At 39.0% G+C, this 17,816-nt stretch overlaps 1 protein-coding gene across 1 annotated transcript; it reads right to left on the bottom strand.

The window, feature by feature from the left end:
• Positions 1-14,917: 14,917 nt before the first annotated feature.
• HESX1 (HESX homeobox 1) lies at positions 14,918-16,812 on the bottom strand. Its single transcript, XM_008703626.2, has 4 exons — positions 16,495-16,812; positions 15,701-15,900; positions 15,312-15,413; positions 14,918-15,215 (listed from the first exon to the last, which is right to left on the bottom strand). The coding sequence occupies exons 1-4, from the start codon at positions 16,715-16,717 to the stop codon at positions 15,117-15,119; spliced, it is 624 nt and encodes a 207-aa protein (XP_008701848.2). The 5' UTR covers positions 16,718-16,812; the 3' UTR covers positions 14,918-15,116.
• Between the last annotated feature and the right edge of the window lie 1,004 nt (positions 16,813-17,816).

Here is a 17,816-nt window from a genome sequence, read left to right as displayed (position 1 = left end):
CTTAAAAAAGAACTGAACTCATAGATACAGAGAACAGATTGGTGGTTGCCAGAGGCAGGGGTAGGAAGTGGGCAAAATGGGTGAAAATGGTGAAAAGGTACAAACTTCCAGCTATAAAAAAAAATATGTCCTGCAGATGTAATGTACAGCATGGTGACTGCTGTTAATATTTTATTGCATATTTGAAAGTTGTTGAGAGTAAATATTAAAAGTTATCATCATGAGAAAAAAAATAATTTGCAGCTATATGCGGTGGTGGATATTAACCAGACTTATTGTGGTGATCATTTCACAATATGTATATATTGAATCATTATGCTGTATGTCTGAAATTAATATGATGTTATATGTCAATTATATCTCAATTTTTTTTAAAAGGGGGGGAATTCTGTAAGGTATTTCTAATATCTGAGTCATCTTGGGGCTGGTATTTTTTGATTTTCTTTACCCATGATGATGGGTCAGACTTTTGTGGTTCTTTATATGTCAAGTAATTTTGGACTGCATCCTGGCCATTTGTATATTATGTGATGATACTCTGAGTCTTGTTTAATTCCCATGGACAATTTTTTAAGGGGGGAGGGGCGGAGTGAGAGGGAGAGAGAATCTCAAGCCGGCTCCATGTGCCACACCGAGCCTAGCTCGGGACTCGAGCCTACAACCCTGAGGTCACCACCTGAGCTGATATGAAGAGTTGGACGCCCAACTGACTGAGCCACCCAGGCGCCCCAAGGACAATTTTTTCTTTAAGCCAGGCAATTGACCTGGTTAGGTACAGACTGCAAGTTCTGATCTGCCTTCTGTGGGCTGCGTGTCCAATGTCAACTTAATTTTCATTGCCCTTGCAGCGCTATTTAGATCTACCTCGCCTGTGTGCCACCCACAGGCCAGCAGGTATGTAGACCGTTGCCCATCCTGTTCAGTTCTCAAAGGCTTTGGTGTTGGGTTTAGGATTTCTGATGCACACGCAGCACAGGGAAAGTCCAGGAGTTTGTTCATAAGTTTGTGAGATTACCTCCTGAAGCCTTCTTTCTATGATCTCCCCAACATTCTCCAGTTCATAGGGGATCCCTTTGCTAGTCCTCTGGCCAGCCAGGGCTTTAGTCTCCTCTTTGCTGTGTACTTCCTATGGCTGTCACTGCTTCTGCAGCCAAGCAGTGGGAAGAAAGGGAGATTAGAGAAAAGAAATGAAGATTCCCTCTGTGCTCTTTGAACCATGGTTCCTCTGGTCAGAGTAAAGGCTTATTTTCACTGTGATAATGAAGACAGAATAGAGTGTGCTCACTCCATCTTAACTGGAAGTGGAGGGCTCTTGGTGTGATTTTAATTTGCATGTTTTGTTTTTTTTTAAGAGAGAGAGGCAGGAGAGGGAGAGAGAGAAACCTAAGTAGGCTCCATGCCCACTGAAGAGCCAACACAGGGCTCAATCTTGTGACCCCAAGATCATGACCTGAGCTGAAATCAAGAGTTGGACACTAAACTGACTGAGCCACCCAGGTGCCCCTTAAAATGTCTGTTTGATTAATTTCTTGTTCATATCTTTTGCTTATTTTTTTTCCTACTAGATTTTTGGTCTTTTTTATCTTCAAATATTTAAGGGTTATTAGCCATTTATTATATATGCTGGAAATACTTTCTCCTAGTTTTTCATCTTGTACTTTGCTTATTTTTTTAACCATGAACAAAGTTTTTATTTTTTATTTTCTTTTCTTTAAGGTTTTATTTATATATTTGACAGAGAGAGAGAGCGCACAAGCAGGGGGAGCAGCAGGCAGAGGGAGAGGGAGAATCAGGCTCCCCGCTGAGCAGAAAGCCTGATGTGGGTCTCATCCCAATATCCTGGGATCAGAAATTTTAAAAAATTTTTAAAAATTTTATTTAATTTATTTTGAGAGACGGAAAGAGAGAGAGTGGGCAGGGTGGGGGGCAGAGGGAGAGAGAATCTCAAGCAGACTCCCTGCTGAACTTGGAGCCGGATGCTGGGCTCGACCTCATACCTCTAAGATCACAACCTGAGCCGAAACAAGAGTGGGACACTCAGCTGACTGAGCCACCCACGCGCCTGGCCCCATATACTTTTTAAATCACAGTTTTTGTAGACTATCTTAAGGTCTGGTTGGGCTCTTGCAGATTTCCTCTTACGGTGTTTCCCTTGCTATTGTTCATTTTAATTTTTCCATACATACTTTAGCATTAACTTTCTAGCTCCACAAAGAACCTTGTTGGTGTTTTTGAGAGTGCAGATAAGGATCCATTTGCCTTGTCCCTCATCTTTGTGGAAATGTCTTAGTTTTTCCCAGTGAAACAAAATACGTTCAAAAAGCACCCATCAATGAGGCGCTTGGGTGGCTTGGTTGGTTAAGCCTCTGCCACTTGAATTTGACTCAGGTCATGATCTCAGGGTTGTGAGATAGAGCCCCACATGGGGCTCTGTGCTGGGTGTGGGGCCTGCTTCAGATTCCCTCTCTCCCTCCCCCTCTGCCCCTCCCCCCCACTTGCACACGATCTCTCTCTCTCTTGCTCTAAAAAAAAAAAATCCATCAATTTCTATTTTCTTGAGTGTTTCTTTTTTTTAAATAGATGTGAAATTTTGACAAAGGCCCTTTTAGGATCTATGGAGATAATCCTATGATTTTCCTTCTGAGATCTATTAATATGATGTATTATATTATTAGATTTCCTAAGATTGAATCAATCTTTTATTCCTGGAATAAATCCTACTTGGTCATGGTGTATTATTTTCTTCATGTGGTGTTGGATCCTGTTTGCTAATGTTTCATTTAATATTTTTGTATTAATATTCATAAGCAGTAATAGTTTTGTGATTTTCTTTTCTTCTATCTTTTAAAAGGCATTTTATTTTATTTTTTATTTATTTGTGTTTTTTAGAGCCACGGGGCTCAATCTCACGACCCTGAGATCGTGACCTGAGTTGGACACTTAACCAACTGAGCTCACCCAGAGGCCCGTTCTTTTATTATCTTTTAAAAATCAATTTCAGGGATGCCTGGGTAGCTCAGTTGGTTAAGCAGTGACTCTTGATTTTGGCTCAGGTCATGATCTCAGGGTCCTAGGATCGAGCCCCACATCGGGGCTCAGTGAGGAGTCTACTTGAAGATTCTCTCTCTCCCTCTGCCCCTTCCCCTGCTCTCTCTCACTCTCTTTCTCTCTCTCTCAAATTAAAAAAAAAAAATCTTTAAAAAAAATGAACTTCACTTGATTTAGGTATCACTGTTGTACTTGCTGTATAAAAATAACTTGGAAATTTTCTTTCATTTGCTACATTCTGCAATAATTTATGTAGCATTGTGACTACCTGGTGTTTGAAGGTTTAGTAGAATTCCGCCGTGAAACTATCTGGAATTGGTTCTCTTCTGTGGAATAATGTTCTGTTTCTTCTACAGAAATTGATATATTTAAGATTTCTATCTTTAAAGGAATCAAATTTGGTAAACCCTGTTGTTTTTTTAATTCACCATTTTTTCTAGGTTTTTAAATGTATTTGCTTAAAGGTCTATCAAATAGTCTCTTGTGATATTTAAATGTTCTTCTGTTTAAATTACCATTACTATTTCCTCTTCTCATTTCTTATTTTGCATATTTGTGTTTTTCCTCTTTTGCTCAAGTTAGCAAGTGGCTTGTCTTAATTTTTTTCCCGAAAACAAATCAGGCTTTTGATTGATTCAAACATACAATTTTTCCCGTGTGTCAGAGGAGCTGGCCAGTGCTGCTGTGGGAATGGTGGTCACTGTCCCAGGAGATGAGTGGGAATGATTTGGGACATGAATGGTTCTCTCCTCCCTCCGTGCTGTTTGCCTTCTGCTCCATATACTGTGCCTGCTGTATCTGATCGGAACACAGTGTTTTCATGTTGGGGCGGGGGGGGGGGGGGGAAAAGAAGAAGTAGGCTTTCAGCGGAGGAGCCTGATGTGGGGCTCGATCCCATAACGCCGGGATCACGCCCTGAGCCGAAGGCAGACGCTTAACCGCTCTGCCACCCAGGCGCCCCCTGAAATTATTTTCTGATTTCTTGAGTTTGGAATTTAATTTATTAGCAATCTTTCATTTTTATTGATTTATATGGGTAGGAATATGGATTTTCCTCTCATGAGGGCTTTATATATATTTCATTGACTCTGATACATAGTTTCATTATCATTCTTTAGAGATTCTGTAATTTTGGTTGTCTTTCCCCTTTCCAACCAAGAGTTAATAGAAACTTAAAAAATTTCCAGGTCAAAGATTCTTTTCTTATTTAAACAATATAAAATTTACAGAAAATTTGCAAGTATAGTCCAAAAATCATTTTTCCCTGAGTCATTTAAGAGTAAGTTGCCGGGGCGCCTGGGTGGCACAGCGGTTAAGCGTCTGCCTTCGGCTCAGGGCGTGATCCCGGCGTTCTGGGATCGAGCCCCACATCAGGCTCCTCCGCTATGAGCCTGCTTCTTCCTCTCCCACTCCCCCTGCTTGTGTTCCCTCTCTCGCTGGCTGTCTCTATCTCTGTCAAATAAATAAATAAAAAATCTTTAAAAAAAAAAAAAAAAAGAGTAAGTTGCCAACTTGTAACCCTAATCACCTCAAACATTTAGCATGTATTTCCTTCATACAGATATTTTTTCTTATATAACCACACTACAGGCACAGAAATAAGGAAATTAACATAATTAACATAGATGTTCTTGTTTTTCTATTGTCCTGCAGAATCCTTAAGTTTCTTCCTTCTGCTCCTTTTTACAGTCTCCTCTCCTTCCTTTTTTACCCTCTTCTCTTCCAAGAGCATTGCCTTTCCAACGGCTCCTCATCTACATATTTTGGTCCCTTCCCTGGATAGGGATGTACCCTATCCAGCTTTGATGTACCAAGACTCTTTCCACGCTCATAAGTGGATTTTCCCTATTTAAAAACATTTGAGGGGCGCCTGGGTGGCACAGCGGTTAAGCGTCTGCCTTCGGCTCAGGGCGTGATCCCAGCATTGCGGGATCGAGCCCCACATCAGGCTCCTCCACTATGAGCCTGCTTCTTCCTCTCCCACTCCACCTGCTTGTGTTCCCTCTCTCGCTGGCTGTCTCTATCTCTGTCAAATAAATAAATAAAATCTTAAAAAAAAAAACATTTGAGATACAATTCACATACTATAAAGTCATTTTTTAAAAGTGGGTACAATTCAGTGGTTTTTAGTATATTCACAAGGTTGTGCAACCAGTATCACATCTAATTCCAGAACATTTTCTTCACCCCCCTGAAGACCCCATTCCCATTAGCATTGTTCAACCCTGCACCCAGCCCCTAGTAACCACGAATCTACTTTGTGTCTCTATGATTTTGCCTATTGTGGACATTTCGTATAATTGGAATCATACAATCTCACTTACCATGCTGTTTTCAAGGCCCATCCATATTGTAGAATGTATCAACCCTTCATTCTTTTTTATGGCTGAATAATAGTTCATTATAGGGGCACCTGGGTGGCACAGCGGTTGAGCGTCTGCCTTTGGCTCAGGGTGTGATCCCGGCGTTATGGGATCGAGCCCCACATCGGGCTCCTCCACTGGGAGCCTGCTGCTTCCTCTCCCACTCCCCCTGCTTGTGTTCCCTCTCTCGCTGGCTGTCTCTCTCTCTGTCAAATAAATAAATAAAATCGTTAAAAAAATAATAGTTCATTATAGGGCTGTGCCACATTTTGTTCATTCATTAGTTGATGATCATTTAGGTTATTTCCACTTTTTAGCATTATGAATAATGTTGCTGTAAACACTCACGCACAAGTTTTTGTATGGACATACGTTTTCGGTTGAGTCTATACCCATGAGTAGAATTTCTGAGTCATATGGTAATTTTGTGTTTAATTTTTTGAGTATCTGACAAATGATATCCAATATGACTGTCTCATTTTGCATTTCCACCGGCAACATTTAAGGGTTTCCATTTCTCTGCATCCTTGTCAATACTTGTTATTTTCCATCTTTTTATAATTATATCTATCCTAGTGGTTGTGTGGTGATATTTTATTGTGGTTTGATTTTCATTTTCTGGACTTTCTCTTTCTGGTGGCGATTTTAACCCAATGTGCCTATAAAGCCCCTACTCTTCAGCACTATTCTACAACATATAGCACATAAAGAGCAAAAAGTAAAAATCCTCCTTTACCCTCCTCTTAATATCATAGTAACCACTTGCTACAGCTTCAACAATTTATTATATATCCTTGTCCCTGCATTTAAGCATGCTTAGGGTCATCGTAGTTTACTTTCGTTTTTTACATAAATGATGCCATAAGATGCATATTCTGTAATTTGCTTCTGTTTTACTCAATATTCTATTATTTTTAAAAGTCTATAAGCATGGGGCGCCTGGGTGGCGCAGTTGTTAAGCGTCTGCCTTCTGTTCAGGGCGTGATCCCACCCACATCAGGCTTCTCTGCTGGGAGCCTGCTTCTTCCTCTCCCACTCCCCCTGCTTGTGTTCCCTCTCTCGCTGGCTGCCTCTCTCTCTCTGTTGAATAAATAAATGGAATCTTTAAAAAAAAAAGTCTATAAGCAAGTGTTGTGTAAAAAAGAATTATTGTAAGTGGAATAATGGCATCTTCTAGATGAATGAGTACATCTGGATTTCTTCTACAAATTTCTGATCGCTATTTTAGGGGTAACAGACTTAAATCTAGTGATTTTCTTAAATCTTAATTGTAAGGTTTAATATTCGTATAAACAAGAATGTACATATTCCCTAGCCTAAATACCACTTATATTTAGAGAATGTTATTTCTAAGGAATTCTTGGAACTTAAGAGATACTGATTACTTTAGTTATCAAACACTCAGACTCTTACCTCCTTTACCTCAAAAAAAAAAAAAAAAGAAAAGAAGGAAAGAAAAGTTCAGGGTACTCTTTTAGATATTTTCATTAGAACTGGTAGCTATGTCTTCTGGAAGGCTTAGTGGGAAAAGGCAATTCTGGAATTGGACCTGAACCATAGCTGAGGTAATTCCTAGCTGTGTGGCCCTGACCAAGTTCTTTAGTCTTTCTGTATCCCTCAATTTACTCATCTATAAAATGGGGATAATAAATCATCATTATAAAAAAATAAAAATTTTTATTAGGTTTTCTTACCCTTAAAGTGGGTTGGCTATATCCAACTTGCAGAGCTGTTGTGAAAATTAAATGAGATAATTCATGTGAGGTGTCATATCGTTTAGCTCATGATAGGTACCTAATAAATGGTGATATTAATTACGGTTTTTATTAGTAGTATCATCTTTTATCTTTATGACTTCAGTGAGGAGGCTCATTCAATTCATTCTATTCATTATGCAAAAGGATACTGATGGGCTAAAAAATGTCATAAATATCTGTAAATCATAGAAATAACTATTAATACACTATACATATATAATAGGTGATCATAGGAATGGGAAGCTGTCAGATGAAGCAGGAGAAAGAAACATAAAGGAAAGATTGAGATCTGTCTAAAAATTTTAATTTCTTTTTTTTATTGTTATACATCCATTTGTCTATAGTGTTTTTTAAATTTTTAAAATTTATTTTATTAAAAAAAATTTTTTTATTATGTTATGTTAGTCACCATACAGTACATCCTTAGTTTTGGATGTAGTGTTCCATGATTCATTGTTTGCATATAATACCCAGTGCACCATGCAATACATGCCCTCCTTACTACCCATCACTGGCCTATCCCAATCCCCCACCTCCCTCCCCTCTGAAGCCCTCAGTTTGTTTCCCAGAGTCCATAGTCTCTGGTGGTTCATTCCCCCTTCTGTAAAAATTTTAATTTCTATATGCAAAAATCATAAAATTAAAAGATAAATGTTAAGAAATTTTGAGTCAAACTATAATAATCAAATGTTTACCATATAAGGAACTGATACAAATCGATAAGAAAAACTATAAGATTATATTGCTACAATGGGGTTGGGTTTTTTTTTTTAGGGGTGCCTGGGTGGCTCGGTCGCTAGGTGTCTGCCTTCAGCTCAGGTCATGGTCCCAGAGTCCTGGGATCGAGCCCCACGTCGGGCTTCCTGCTCATCAGGAAGCCTGTTTCTCCCTCTCCCACTCACCCTGCTTGTGTGCCCTCTCTCGCTGTCTCTGTCAAATAAATAAATAAAAATCTTTAAAAAATATATTTTTATTTATTTATTTGAGAGGGAGAGAGAGTGTGAGCAGGGGGAGGAGCAGATGGAGAGGGAGAAAGAAAGGGAGATAATCTCCAACAGACTCCACACTAAGCACAGAGCCTGATGCAGGGCTCAACCCCATGACCCTGAGATCATGACCTGAGCTGAAACCAAGAATCAGACACTTAACCATCTGACCTACCCAGGAGCCCCAATGGTGCTGTTTTTATAACCCTTCAAACTCAGTGGTTAAAAATTCTCTCACAGGCCTGGGATTTGGAAGAACGTAGGCGGGTTTGGCTGGGCTTGGCTCCAGACTGCTGTTTGGGTTCAGGTCTGTTTCATGTTTCTCAATTTTTGGAGCCCAGCCTAAAGGGGCAGTAGGTATTCAGGGTATGTTCTTCTGGCAATAGCAGAAGCGTATGTAAGCACGGGGAAGGATGTAATGTCCCTTGAGGTCTCCTCCTGGAACTGGTACAGCATACTTCTGTCCACATTCTATTGGCTAAGGAAATCACATGACCAAACCCAACATCAGTGGAATGGGCAGATATACTCTGCCCTCAATAATGAGTGGTACGGCAAAGCCACAGGGCAAAGGACATGGATGTATGATTTTAAAATACGGAGGGCACAAAAGTTGTGAACAATGACTCGACATACCACAGGCTGCCAAGAAAGAAATAGGTGAAGTAGGATTGACCAAATGAGAAGATAAGGTTATCAATTAACATGCCAGAAGTTAAATCTTAAAAATCAAGTTGAAATAATGAGAAACCAATTTTCATCTACAAAATTAGCAAAAGTATTTTTAAAAATGATTTTACTCAGGATGAGGTAAAACAAGCAATGATTAAGAGATTTTCGTTTTGGGGGTGCCTGGGTGTCTCATTTGGTTAAGAGTCTGACTTTGGCTTGGGTCATGATCTCAGGATCCTGGGATTGAGCCCCACATGTCAGGCTCCCTGCTCAGTGGGAAGTCTGCTTCTCCCTCTGCCCCTGCCCCCCCCCCCGCCACTTGTGTGAGCTCTCTCTCTCAAATAAATAAATAAAATCTTTTAAAAAAATAGAAAAAGAAAAGATTTTCATTTTTGTAGTAATAGTGCAAAAAAGCAATGTCATCTTTAAAGGCACTTAAAAGCTTTGTTATTTATTTTCCTGAGCATGCTTTGAATTTTTTAGAGGTGGGGAGGGGCCGAGGGAGAGGGAGAGAATCCTAAGTAGGCTCCACTCCCCATGCGGAGCCCAACATGGGGCTCCATCTCGTGAGCCTGAGATCATAACCCTGAGATCATGACCTGAGCGGAAATCAAGAGTCCAATGCTCAACCCATGGAGCCATCCAGGCACCCCAACCACTGGTTTGAATTTTTGAGATAATTCATCAAAAAACTAAAATCTCCCCTAAATTTCAGTTTATATGTCTATTACATCTAACATAAACACATGTGAATAATCATTTTGGATCCCATTTTTTAGAAATTCTCAGCCTTGTTAAAATAGTTCTAATGTTTTTCTCTAATGTACATCTCCTAGTGATAGCGATTTTCAAATGTTTTAAAGCTTTGGAACCCTATTTGAAAGAACAAAGTGGGAAAACCATTTAGCAATCAAAGACGTGTAGACCATCAGAATATTTTGTTAGCATGGTTACTGTTATGACTCGTAAGGATGATTACTACTTGCAAAATTATTATCTGCAGGGATTAACTTGCAAATTGCTAAGGAAAACTTTCCTCATGACAGCATCAGAAGAGAGATAGGAGTAGGTAAGTAAAGTCCCCTGCCTGAGTGTGTAAGTTGCGGGGCCAAACACAATCCAGTTCTTGCATATTTAGTAATTTTCAAATGTCCCCAAGCTTGCAGCACTTTTAATTCACTGTCCTCTCCTTTCCCCACATAGTCCCCAAAACCTGCCAAATTTCCCTCCTGTCTCAGTAATCTCCACTTTTCTTTCCATCTCCCTTGCCCCTACCCTCACCCAGGCCATCAACGTCAAAAACACATACTACAACTGCAGGTATGTTGATCCCCTCAATCCAGGCTTTTCTTTGACCCTGCATCCTGCTTCTGTCTTCCTAAGCCATTCTGCAACCCTACTTTATTGGTCAAACATGGCTCGCTATTTCCCATCACATCATTTTACTTCCTTGGCCTTTGTCAAAGGTTTTCCACCACCCCTAACAGGAAGGTCTGGCTACATAATTTGGGGGGCTTAAATTAAATTAAAAATGTGGGGCCTCTTGGTCAAAAATTATTAAGAATTTCAAAATGCCAGCAGCAGTGTGAGCCCAGGGCTCCTGTGTGGCTGCAGGGTTGCATGCCCACAAATTTGGCCTGCAACAGGCACCCACCACCATAGGGAGTCTCCTATTCTGGCTTTCCCCTTCTGAGTCTTCTCACATGTTGTTCCTCCCCTGGAACACCTTCCTACCAACACCCAGCTCCTGCCCACATGAAGCTTAGCCTTTTCCCCGATCTATTCATGTAGAGGCAACAAGTTGAGAGCTGGTCTCTGATTTATCCTCTCCTATAGCTTACAGTAGTCGTAACCATCTGCACATATTAATTTAGACCTTAATTGTGTGCTTCCGTGTGTTATTTTCTTACTATTTCATTCACTCACTCGTTCATTCATTCATTCACCATCTATTATAGGTCAACTATTTACCATGACTTTGCTAGACACTGGGTATAGTAAGTCCCAAAACAGCAGAAACCTTGATTAACTTGTTCACCACTCCATCCCCAGAGTCTCACCGAGTGACTGGCTCATGGCAGACACTGAACAAATATTTGTTGAATAACTGGTAACAGCCTTTTCCCTCCACCATAGGGTGAGCTTCTAGAGAAGCTAAGAACTGTTTTCGTTTGTTCTATGGCGGCTGATTGAGAACCCAGTATATGCCACATGTTGTTCCAGACATGACAACACTGTTCTAGGCAACTTTCTTTACTTCTATATTCCCCAGCACATTATTATAATAATAATGAGTGTTTTATAGGTGCCAGGCATTAGTCTAAGCCTTATCCAGGTGACCAGACTCTAGCCCAATCTCTTGACTACATTGCTAGGCCGCCTCCAATGAGTACTTTTTGACTGTTGATTTGACTGAACCAGAAAGCTCAAGGAGAGCAGTGTTTGCTGTCTCCACACACCATCAAATCGGGGTTGTGCCCTATCAAATCAGTGTTAGGCAATTTCTCGACCAATGCCAGATATAATAGGTGCATGGTTCTTTGCAAGCTTACACTGTGACAAATAGGATATAAACTATGGTATCATTTGCTTCACTGAAATCACCCAGTCATAAAATGCTAAATAGAGGAGATGACCAGTGGGCCATCCAAAGATGCCTGGAAGAAAACAGATGTGAAGTTCCTAAATGTTGGGAACTCTTTACCAGACAGAAGGTAAGCAATAAACTGTTTAGGCTGAAGTTTCATCTGTGGGACTCAATAATGTCTGTTGACACCAACAAGTTGCCCAAGGCATTAGCTGGGGAAAAGGGTGGGAATAAGAAAACAAGAGAGAGGAAAGCGGGAAGGAGTGAGTCTAATGAGATGTGGAGTGGTGGGAGCCATGCAGAGCTGCCTTGGTGGCTCAGCTGCTGTGGACTGTTGCCCCAGGAGGAGAAAGAACATTTAAAATGAGCTTTAAATTTAGCCAAAGGTACAGAAAGGGTTTTTAGTCCCATGGGGCTCAGTGAAATGAAGATAGCAATACTTTGTATTCCACATCAAGGAAAGGGACTAGCACCCAGCTCCCTGCCTTTAGAAGTAAAAACAAGGCCCGGGTTGATGCTGTGTGTTGGGTTCAGTAATGGGGGATTTATGCTATTTGTGTGATGTGTGATAAGATGCAGGGAGTGAAAGCAGCTATTAACACTGATTAACTCAAAAGTTGACCACCAGCACACACAGCCATTGTTTCCACCAGCACTCTCTAGCCATGGGCTTTGTCTGGCTGGCTTCACAAGAGACAAATGCCATTACAGGAGACCAAATAACCTTATTTAGGCAGTCGTCAGATAATAGAGACGCTCTAGGTATTAGCTTGACTGCATTAGTTCGATTTGTTACTGCTGTTCACCTTGTCCTGGGCATTAATGGAGACAAAGGCTTGGAATTACCAGGAGCAGAGATAAGCTGTGGATTAGAGCCTGTGTGTTTTGAGGGAAAGATAATTTTATCTTGGGTTTTCATTTCCAATTCCATCTTGCTTGATTTTCCCTCAAAGTTAAAGTCCAGTTTTTCCCCCTGAATATCATTATATTCACTCCAAATTACTAGCAGTTGTAATTGCTTAAAAAAAAAAAAAGTTACTGGCTTGTTATTTCCTTTGACAAGATCAGCCTCTATCTTTTAAGTTTTGGAAATGATTTTGGGGCAAATACACTAATGATCTTAAATATTATCTTGTTTCTTGAATATTCTCATATATTACACTCACTTTACAATATTTAATGACGTTATGTTGAAAATATAAAAGAATGTGCATATTACCTTGATAGTTCCTTTTTAATATTACAAATTCTAGTATATTTAAATTTTTCTGACTTCAAAATGTTGTTACAGATGTATCATTTCCATTAGAAATGATTTCAGTTATAAATATATAACTTCGGTTGTAAACACAACTTATTTCAATTATAGATAAAATTGGATTTTAGACTCGCATAAATCAGTTACGTTAAATTGTCCCTGGAAAATACTAAGATAATGATATTCTAGAGTTACTATGCCTCTTTCCTCCCCATACTTTTTATAGGTATGATCAGTTTTTATAACTAAAAAACAAATTTAAGTGCATTACTGGTTGTTGGTCAGTGTTTGTAATGTTGTTTCATTTTTTCCCCAAAGTCTATCATTTTATACAGAATCCTCCCACTCCTCAGAAATTTAGAGGTTAGGCTTAATTACAGATAAATTCTAGATAAACTATGATTCCTCTCTGAAAATCTAAACTTGTGAAAAGCACTACTTCAAAAACACTTAAATATTAATATTGTAGAATAGCTTGTTATGTACATGACTAAAATCCTATCCTAAACTAAGCAAACGTTAGGAAGGAAATAGAGCTAGATGTCTGACATGGCAAGATGTCCGAAAGATGCACAGGATGTCAAATGTGATGACATTTAAGAAAATAACATCAAAACCAACAAACGTATACACGTGTGGGTATACATGTGCACATGTACATGCTTTCACATACAAAAACATCGATAAAAATGCTTAATGATGGTTTTCCGTGAAGGATGAGGTTTGAGGGAGACTTGCCTCTATTTCTATACTACTTGAATTGTTCACAATATGTAAATATGACCTTGGAGATAAAAATAAAAGACTATGTGAAAAAGCCTATCTATCACGTGACACTTTCCCCTCCAACGGCTCCTGGTGGCTTCCAGTCCTCCAACTTAACTTCACAGACAACTAATGAAGAGCAAAGAAAGCTCCTGGTGGACCAATTTTTACTAATATATTTCATAAATAGTGCTTCAAATTTTATATTTGTGACATAGCTCTTTATATTGGAAAAATGACCCGGTCTGACAGTAGACTTCCTCGGACAACATTTAATGCCTCTGGTTTTCCAGCTCCTGCCCTGCTGTCTTTCTTTTCCTCCTCTCTCTCCATCTCAGCAATAGTGGAACAGAATACAATCAATCTATTGCTGATCAGTGGCTGGGACACAGAGCTCTCTCTCCCTAAATAATTTTAAAAAGCTCTAATATCTGAGTCACGTCGCTAATCCTCAGCGATAATACGTAAACTCCCTCTCATCGTTCTCATGCACACAAACAAACAAACAAAAATGTAGAAAGTGGGTAGAGATTCAATAATTCAGTAAGAACCTTCCACTGTGGTCCTCACTGGGAGAGAAGAGGACAGAGGAACAGGAAAGATAAAAAAGGGAAGGGAGAATTCAACTCAATGCACACAGCTGAAATACAGTTTCCAGGAGACCAAGTCAAAGTCCTCAAGCAAACATTTCAAAAAGAACAGCCACTTGGGCCTTCCACTAATTAACTAGAAAACAAATACCCAGACTTCCAGTGGTAGGGTTTCCTTCTTGTGCATCTTACCTGTTCCCATTTTAACTGGCAGGTACAATGGCAAAAGCAAGGAAAATACATAGTTCTTGTCCCAAAAAAGTACGCTGATGATTCGCAGCAACTATGTCACAGCACGTACAGAGGGCAGGTCACTTACCCTACCTTCTGCGTCAATGATTTATTGTAATAACAAAATATGCACTTGATCGGAAATCACTAAACTAGAAATAGATACAAGCCAGATGATCATTATTACTGCAATGACTGGAAGTAAAGCACAACATTAAATAACTAGGAAAATATTTTAAAAATTTGCATTTATTTGCAGTTTGAATCTTTTTGCAATATAATACCAGGAGAATGAATATGACAATTGATGTCTTTCTATCTCTACTGTGCCATAATGATTTTGCTTAAACAAAACAAAACAACAACTTGAAACTGGCATGCTAGAAGGATTTGTATTGATGGCGAGAAATTTTCACTGCTTTATGCCGGAAATCAAGAGAAACTAATAATTATGTTTCAAAATGCACTTGAAGAAAAGTAATTGAAACAGATCATATCTTCGTGCCATTCTTCAAATTATTACTTGAATTATTTTGTAAATGGAATCCAGCTTATGGAATCACCCAGTCATGGGTTTGCTGATTTTAGAGAACTAATTTATTAAGTTAAATGTGCTCACTTAAAAAATAGCTGGCTTTTTCTGAAAATTTTATTAAAATATATAGGAAAGGCCTTTATTGTAACTAAAAGTGCCCAAGTATAATAGGTACCGTGTTATAACAGTAAATATTTACAACATATTTTAGGAAAAAAACGACAACAGATTAAATGCAGAAAAGAAAACACCACATTTTTAACACTTGATATTTCTATTGATTCTTCATATCCTGTAAGATCATCTCATGTGTTAATTTTCTATCTATTCCAGGAGATTTGTGTTGAAATTTTTTTTTGCCATTAGGAACTGTGATTCTCTATGGGACCTTTTCAGCTTTGCACGCCGATTTTGGAACCAGATCTAAAATTAAGGAAAAACAAAGTAGATCTCAGAAACATTATTTTATTATTCTTAACATTTCAATCATCACAAGTAACAACTAAATTTGAAAATTACCTGGATTCTGTCTTCCTCTAGATTCAATTTTCGAGCTAAGTCTTCTCTGATATCAATGCCAGGATAGCAGTTAACTCTAAAGACATTTTCCAACACTTCAATCTAAGAATAAGGAAATAGTTATAAAAAATGTTGGTATTTGGTATGTTATCATAAAATGGACTTTAATCTATATAGCAAAATAATTGCATTTAGATCTTAGGCAATTAATGTATGCCTTTTGAAAAAACGACTATCCAGAAACTGTTTAAAAAAACAACAATTCCATATAGTCTATTATTTCATTAACAAAGCTTCCAAACTGAGATCCCAAAGTGATTGGGCTTTCGCTCAATAGGGTGTCAGTTAAAGCCTTTATATTATCATCACTGGTTGAAAAAACTTCCCACCTGGTTTTGAGTAAAAGCAGTTCTGGGTCTCCGGCCTCTATACCAACTCAGCTCTCTTTTCAAAGACAGTCTTTCTGAGGCTGAAAAGTAATTTTCGCATTTCAAAAATCTTTCTTCTGGCATTGGGTGATCCACAGTACAAGGGAATGAGATCCCATTAGGAAGGCTCGGGATATGCACACATAGGTTAACATCTTTCCCTAAAAACAGAAAAATAATTAGAAAACCCCTGCAATGAAGAAATATATTAGTTCCCGAGACTAAAACAAAACAAAACAAACGAACGACAGAAAAATAAACTCCATTTTAGGTGTCCAATCCTGTATTTCACAAAGTTCTAGAAGAAGTAATACCAGGAACTTGTCTTTAATTTTCCTAGTGGAATTCTTCGGGGTTTCACAAGAGAACTGACTTCTCATCAACCAAAAACTCAAAAGCTAACAAAAATAAAGATGCTGCCTTGGTGCTAGAGAACATTTTGGTCTCTGAATGTCATTTATTTTTCAGCGAAAACACAGAATATCTGATGTGTCGGATAAAAGAGACCTAGTGAAATAAATGCAGGTTCTTGGCATTTCCTGGGAATGAACTTTATACCTACTTGGATCTAATGCTGATATTCTTTTTATTTCCTATAAAACTCAGCTGGAGGCATTAAAAGTCCCCAATACTTCAGTTACATAATTCGATGAAATTGCTGTTTTTCTCTACCTCTGTGTAGCATGGAATAAAGGCCAAAATAAACACTGCCGATGAAAATAATAAAGAATTTAAAAAACCAAGTCGTGGCGTACCTGAGGAGCCGCAGGGGTCTGCCCAGGGCCTGTGGGGTTTCATTGAAGGAACACAGTCTTTCTTCTGGTCCAATCCTAAAATGCTCTCAATTGAAAAGGAGCAGGGCGAGGGTTTGCTCTCCCCAAGCTGAGCACCTTCCGGAAGACTGGGGGCCATCCTCGAGTGGGCTGCACAGAACGACAGCTCTGGCCTCTCCCTGCCTCTTGGCTGGCTCTGCCCCATGTGTACAGGGCTGGGATGTTCCTGCAGTTCACCTTACAGCTCCGCAGACAAGGGGGCTGGATTTAGAACGTCACTAATTAAAATCCTGTCTTAGAAAGTTTTAGCATGTCAATGAACACTCGCCCAGCCAGCAGCTTGAGGAGTTAATTGTTTATTTGTTTGCAAGTAATTAGCAACTAATGGCTACACCAGGGGGGCCACCTACAGGGACAAAAAGTGTTATCTCTCCTAAGCAGAACACAGACTTAACTTTCTCGAAAGAAGTGATGCACAAACCAGCACTCCTCTTTTATTTGAAATCATTAATGTATAAAATCATGCCTTTTATTCTGAAGTTTATACTTTCATGGACTCCGGTTACCAAAACATACAGGCTAGATAGGAGAGCAGTCAAGTAATAAATAATCTAATTTAAGTGAATTTTCTTCCAAGGAAATTGGAAAAAATAATAATCTCTTAATGCTATTAACGGTAATTCCGATGAAAATGCCTGTTTTTCATATGCATATGTAATAGTGAATGTTGTCAGTGAAAACACAATAGTATTTGGAGTGCAGCATACTGGAAAAGGTTGGCCATGTTATTAACACTGAGTGTAATTGTCTTCCAAGTGCCTGGATTAATTCATAAGGAACAGTTGCACCAAGTATTTTAAATAATTAATGAGCTAATTCCATTCTTTCAGCTTTTCTTTTAAATGAGAGAGATACAAGTCTATATGAAGATCAGATGTAACCACCACCAAGCAACTTAAACGCATGACTCTTCAAACTAAAGGGAAGAATTTCTCTTCCTACCACAGTTGTTTCAAAGACAAGAACATGATTTACCGTATTCTTGAAAGAAGGCTTTCCCTCTGTTGATTTTTTGAGGGGCTGGGAAGTTTTCACGAAGACAATAAGATCTGTGAAAAATAACCAGGAACAGAATATTTTCATTTCCTCACCCTAGGAAAACTTGAAAGTCGGAGAGAAAGATAGCTGCTAACTGGGAAAATTTAGAAGTAGACTCTCCCTCAGAACGTGTGACACTTTTCATTGCTCTTGTTCTCTGCCGCCCCCTTTTCCCAGTACCTTCTTGATGATAAATTTAGGAGCTC

The sequence above is a fragment of the Ursus maritimus genome, unplaced genomic scaffold (assembly GCF_017311325.1).
Source record: "Ursus maritimus isolate PB19 unplaced genomic scaffold, ASM1731132v1 scaffold_14, whole genome shotgun sequence".
NCBI lineage: Eukaryota > Metazoa > Chordata > Mammalia > Carnivora > Ursidae > Ursus > Ursus maritimus.
Note: the sequence above shows the minus strand (reverse complement) of the source record. Positions and strands in the feature narration are given on the sequence as shown.

Bases quoted from the DNA above. Each gene is read 5' to 3' on its own strand.
- HESX1 (XM_008703626.2), bottom strand. From the start codon at position 16,717: ATGGGGCAGAGCCAGCCAAGAGGCAGGGAGAGGCCAGAGCTGTCGTTC. The intron at 15,901-16,494 runs GTACGCCACGAC...TTCTGTTTTTAG, and splicing joins AGACCCCTGCGGCTCCTCAG to GGAAAGATGTTAACCTATGT. The intron at 15,414-15,700 runs GTGGGAAGTTTT...CCTTATTCTTAG, and splicing joins CTGCTTTTACTCAAAACCAG to ATTGAAGTGTTGGAAAATGT.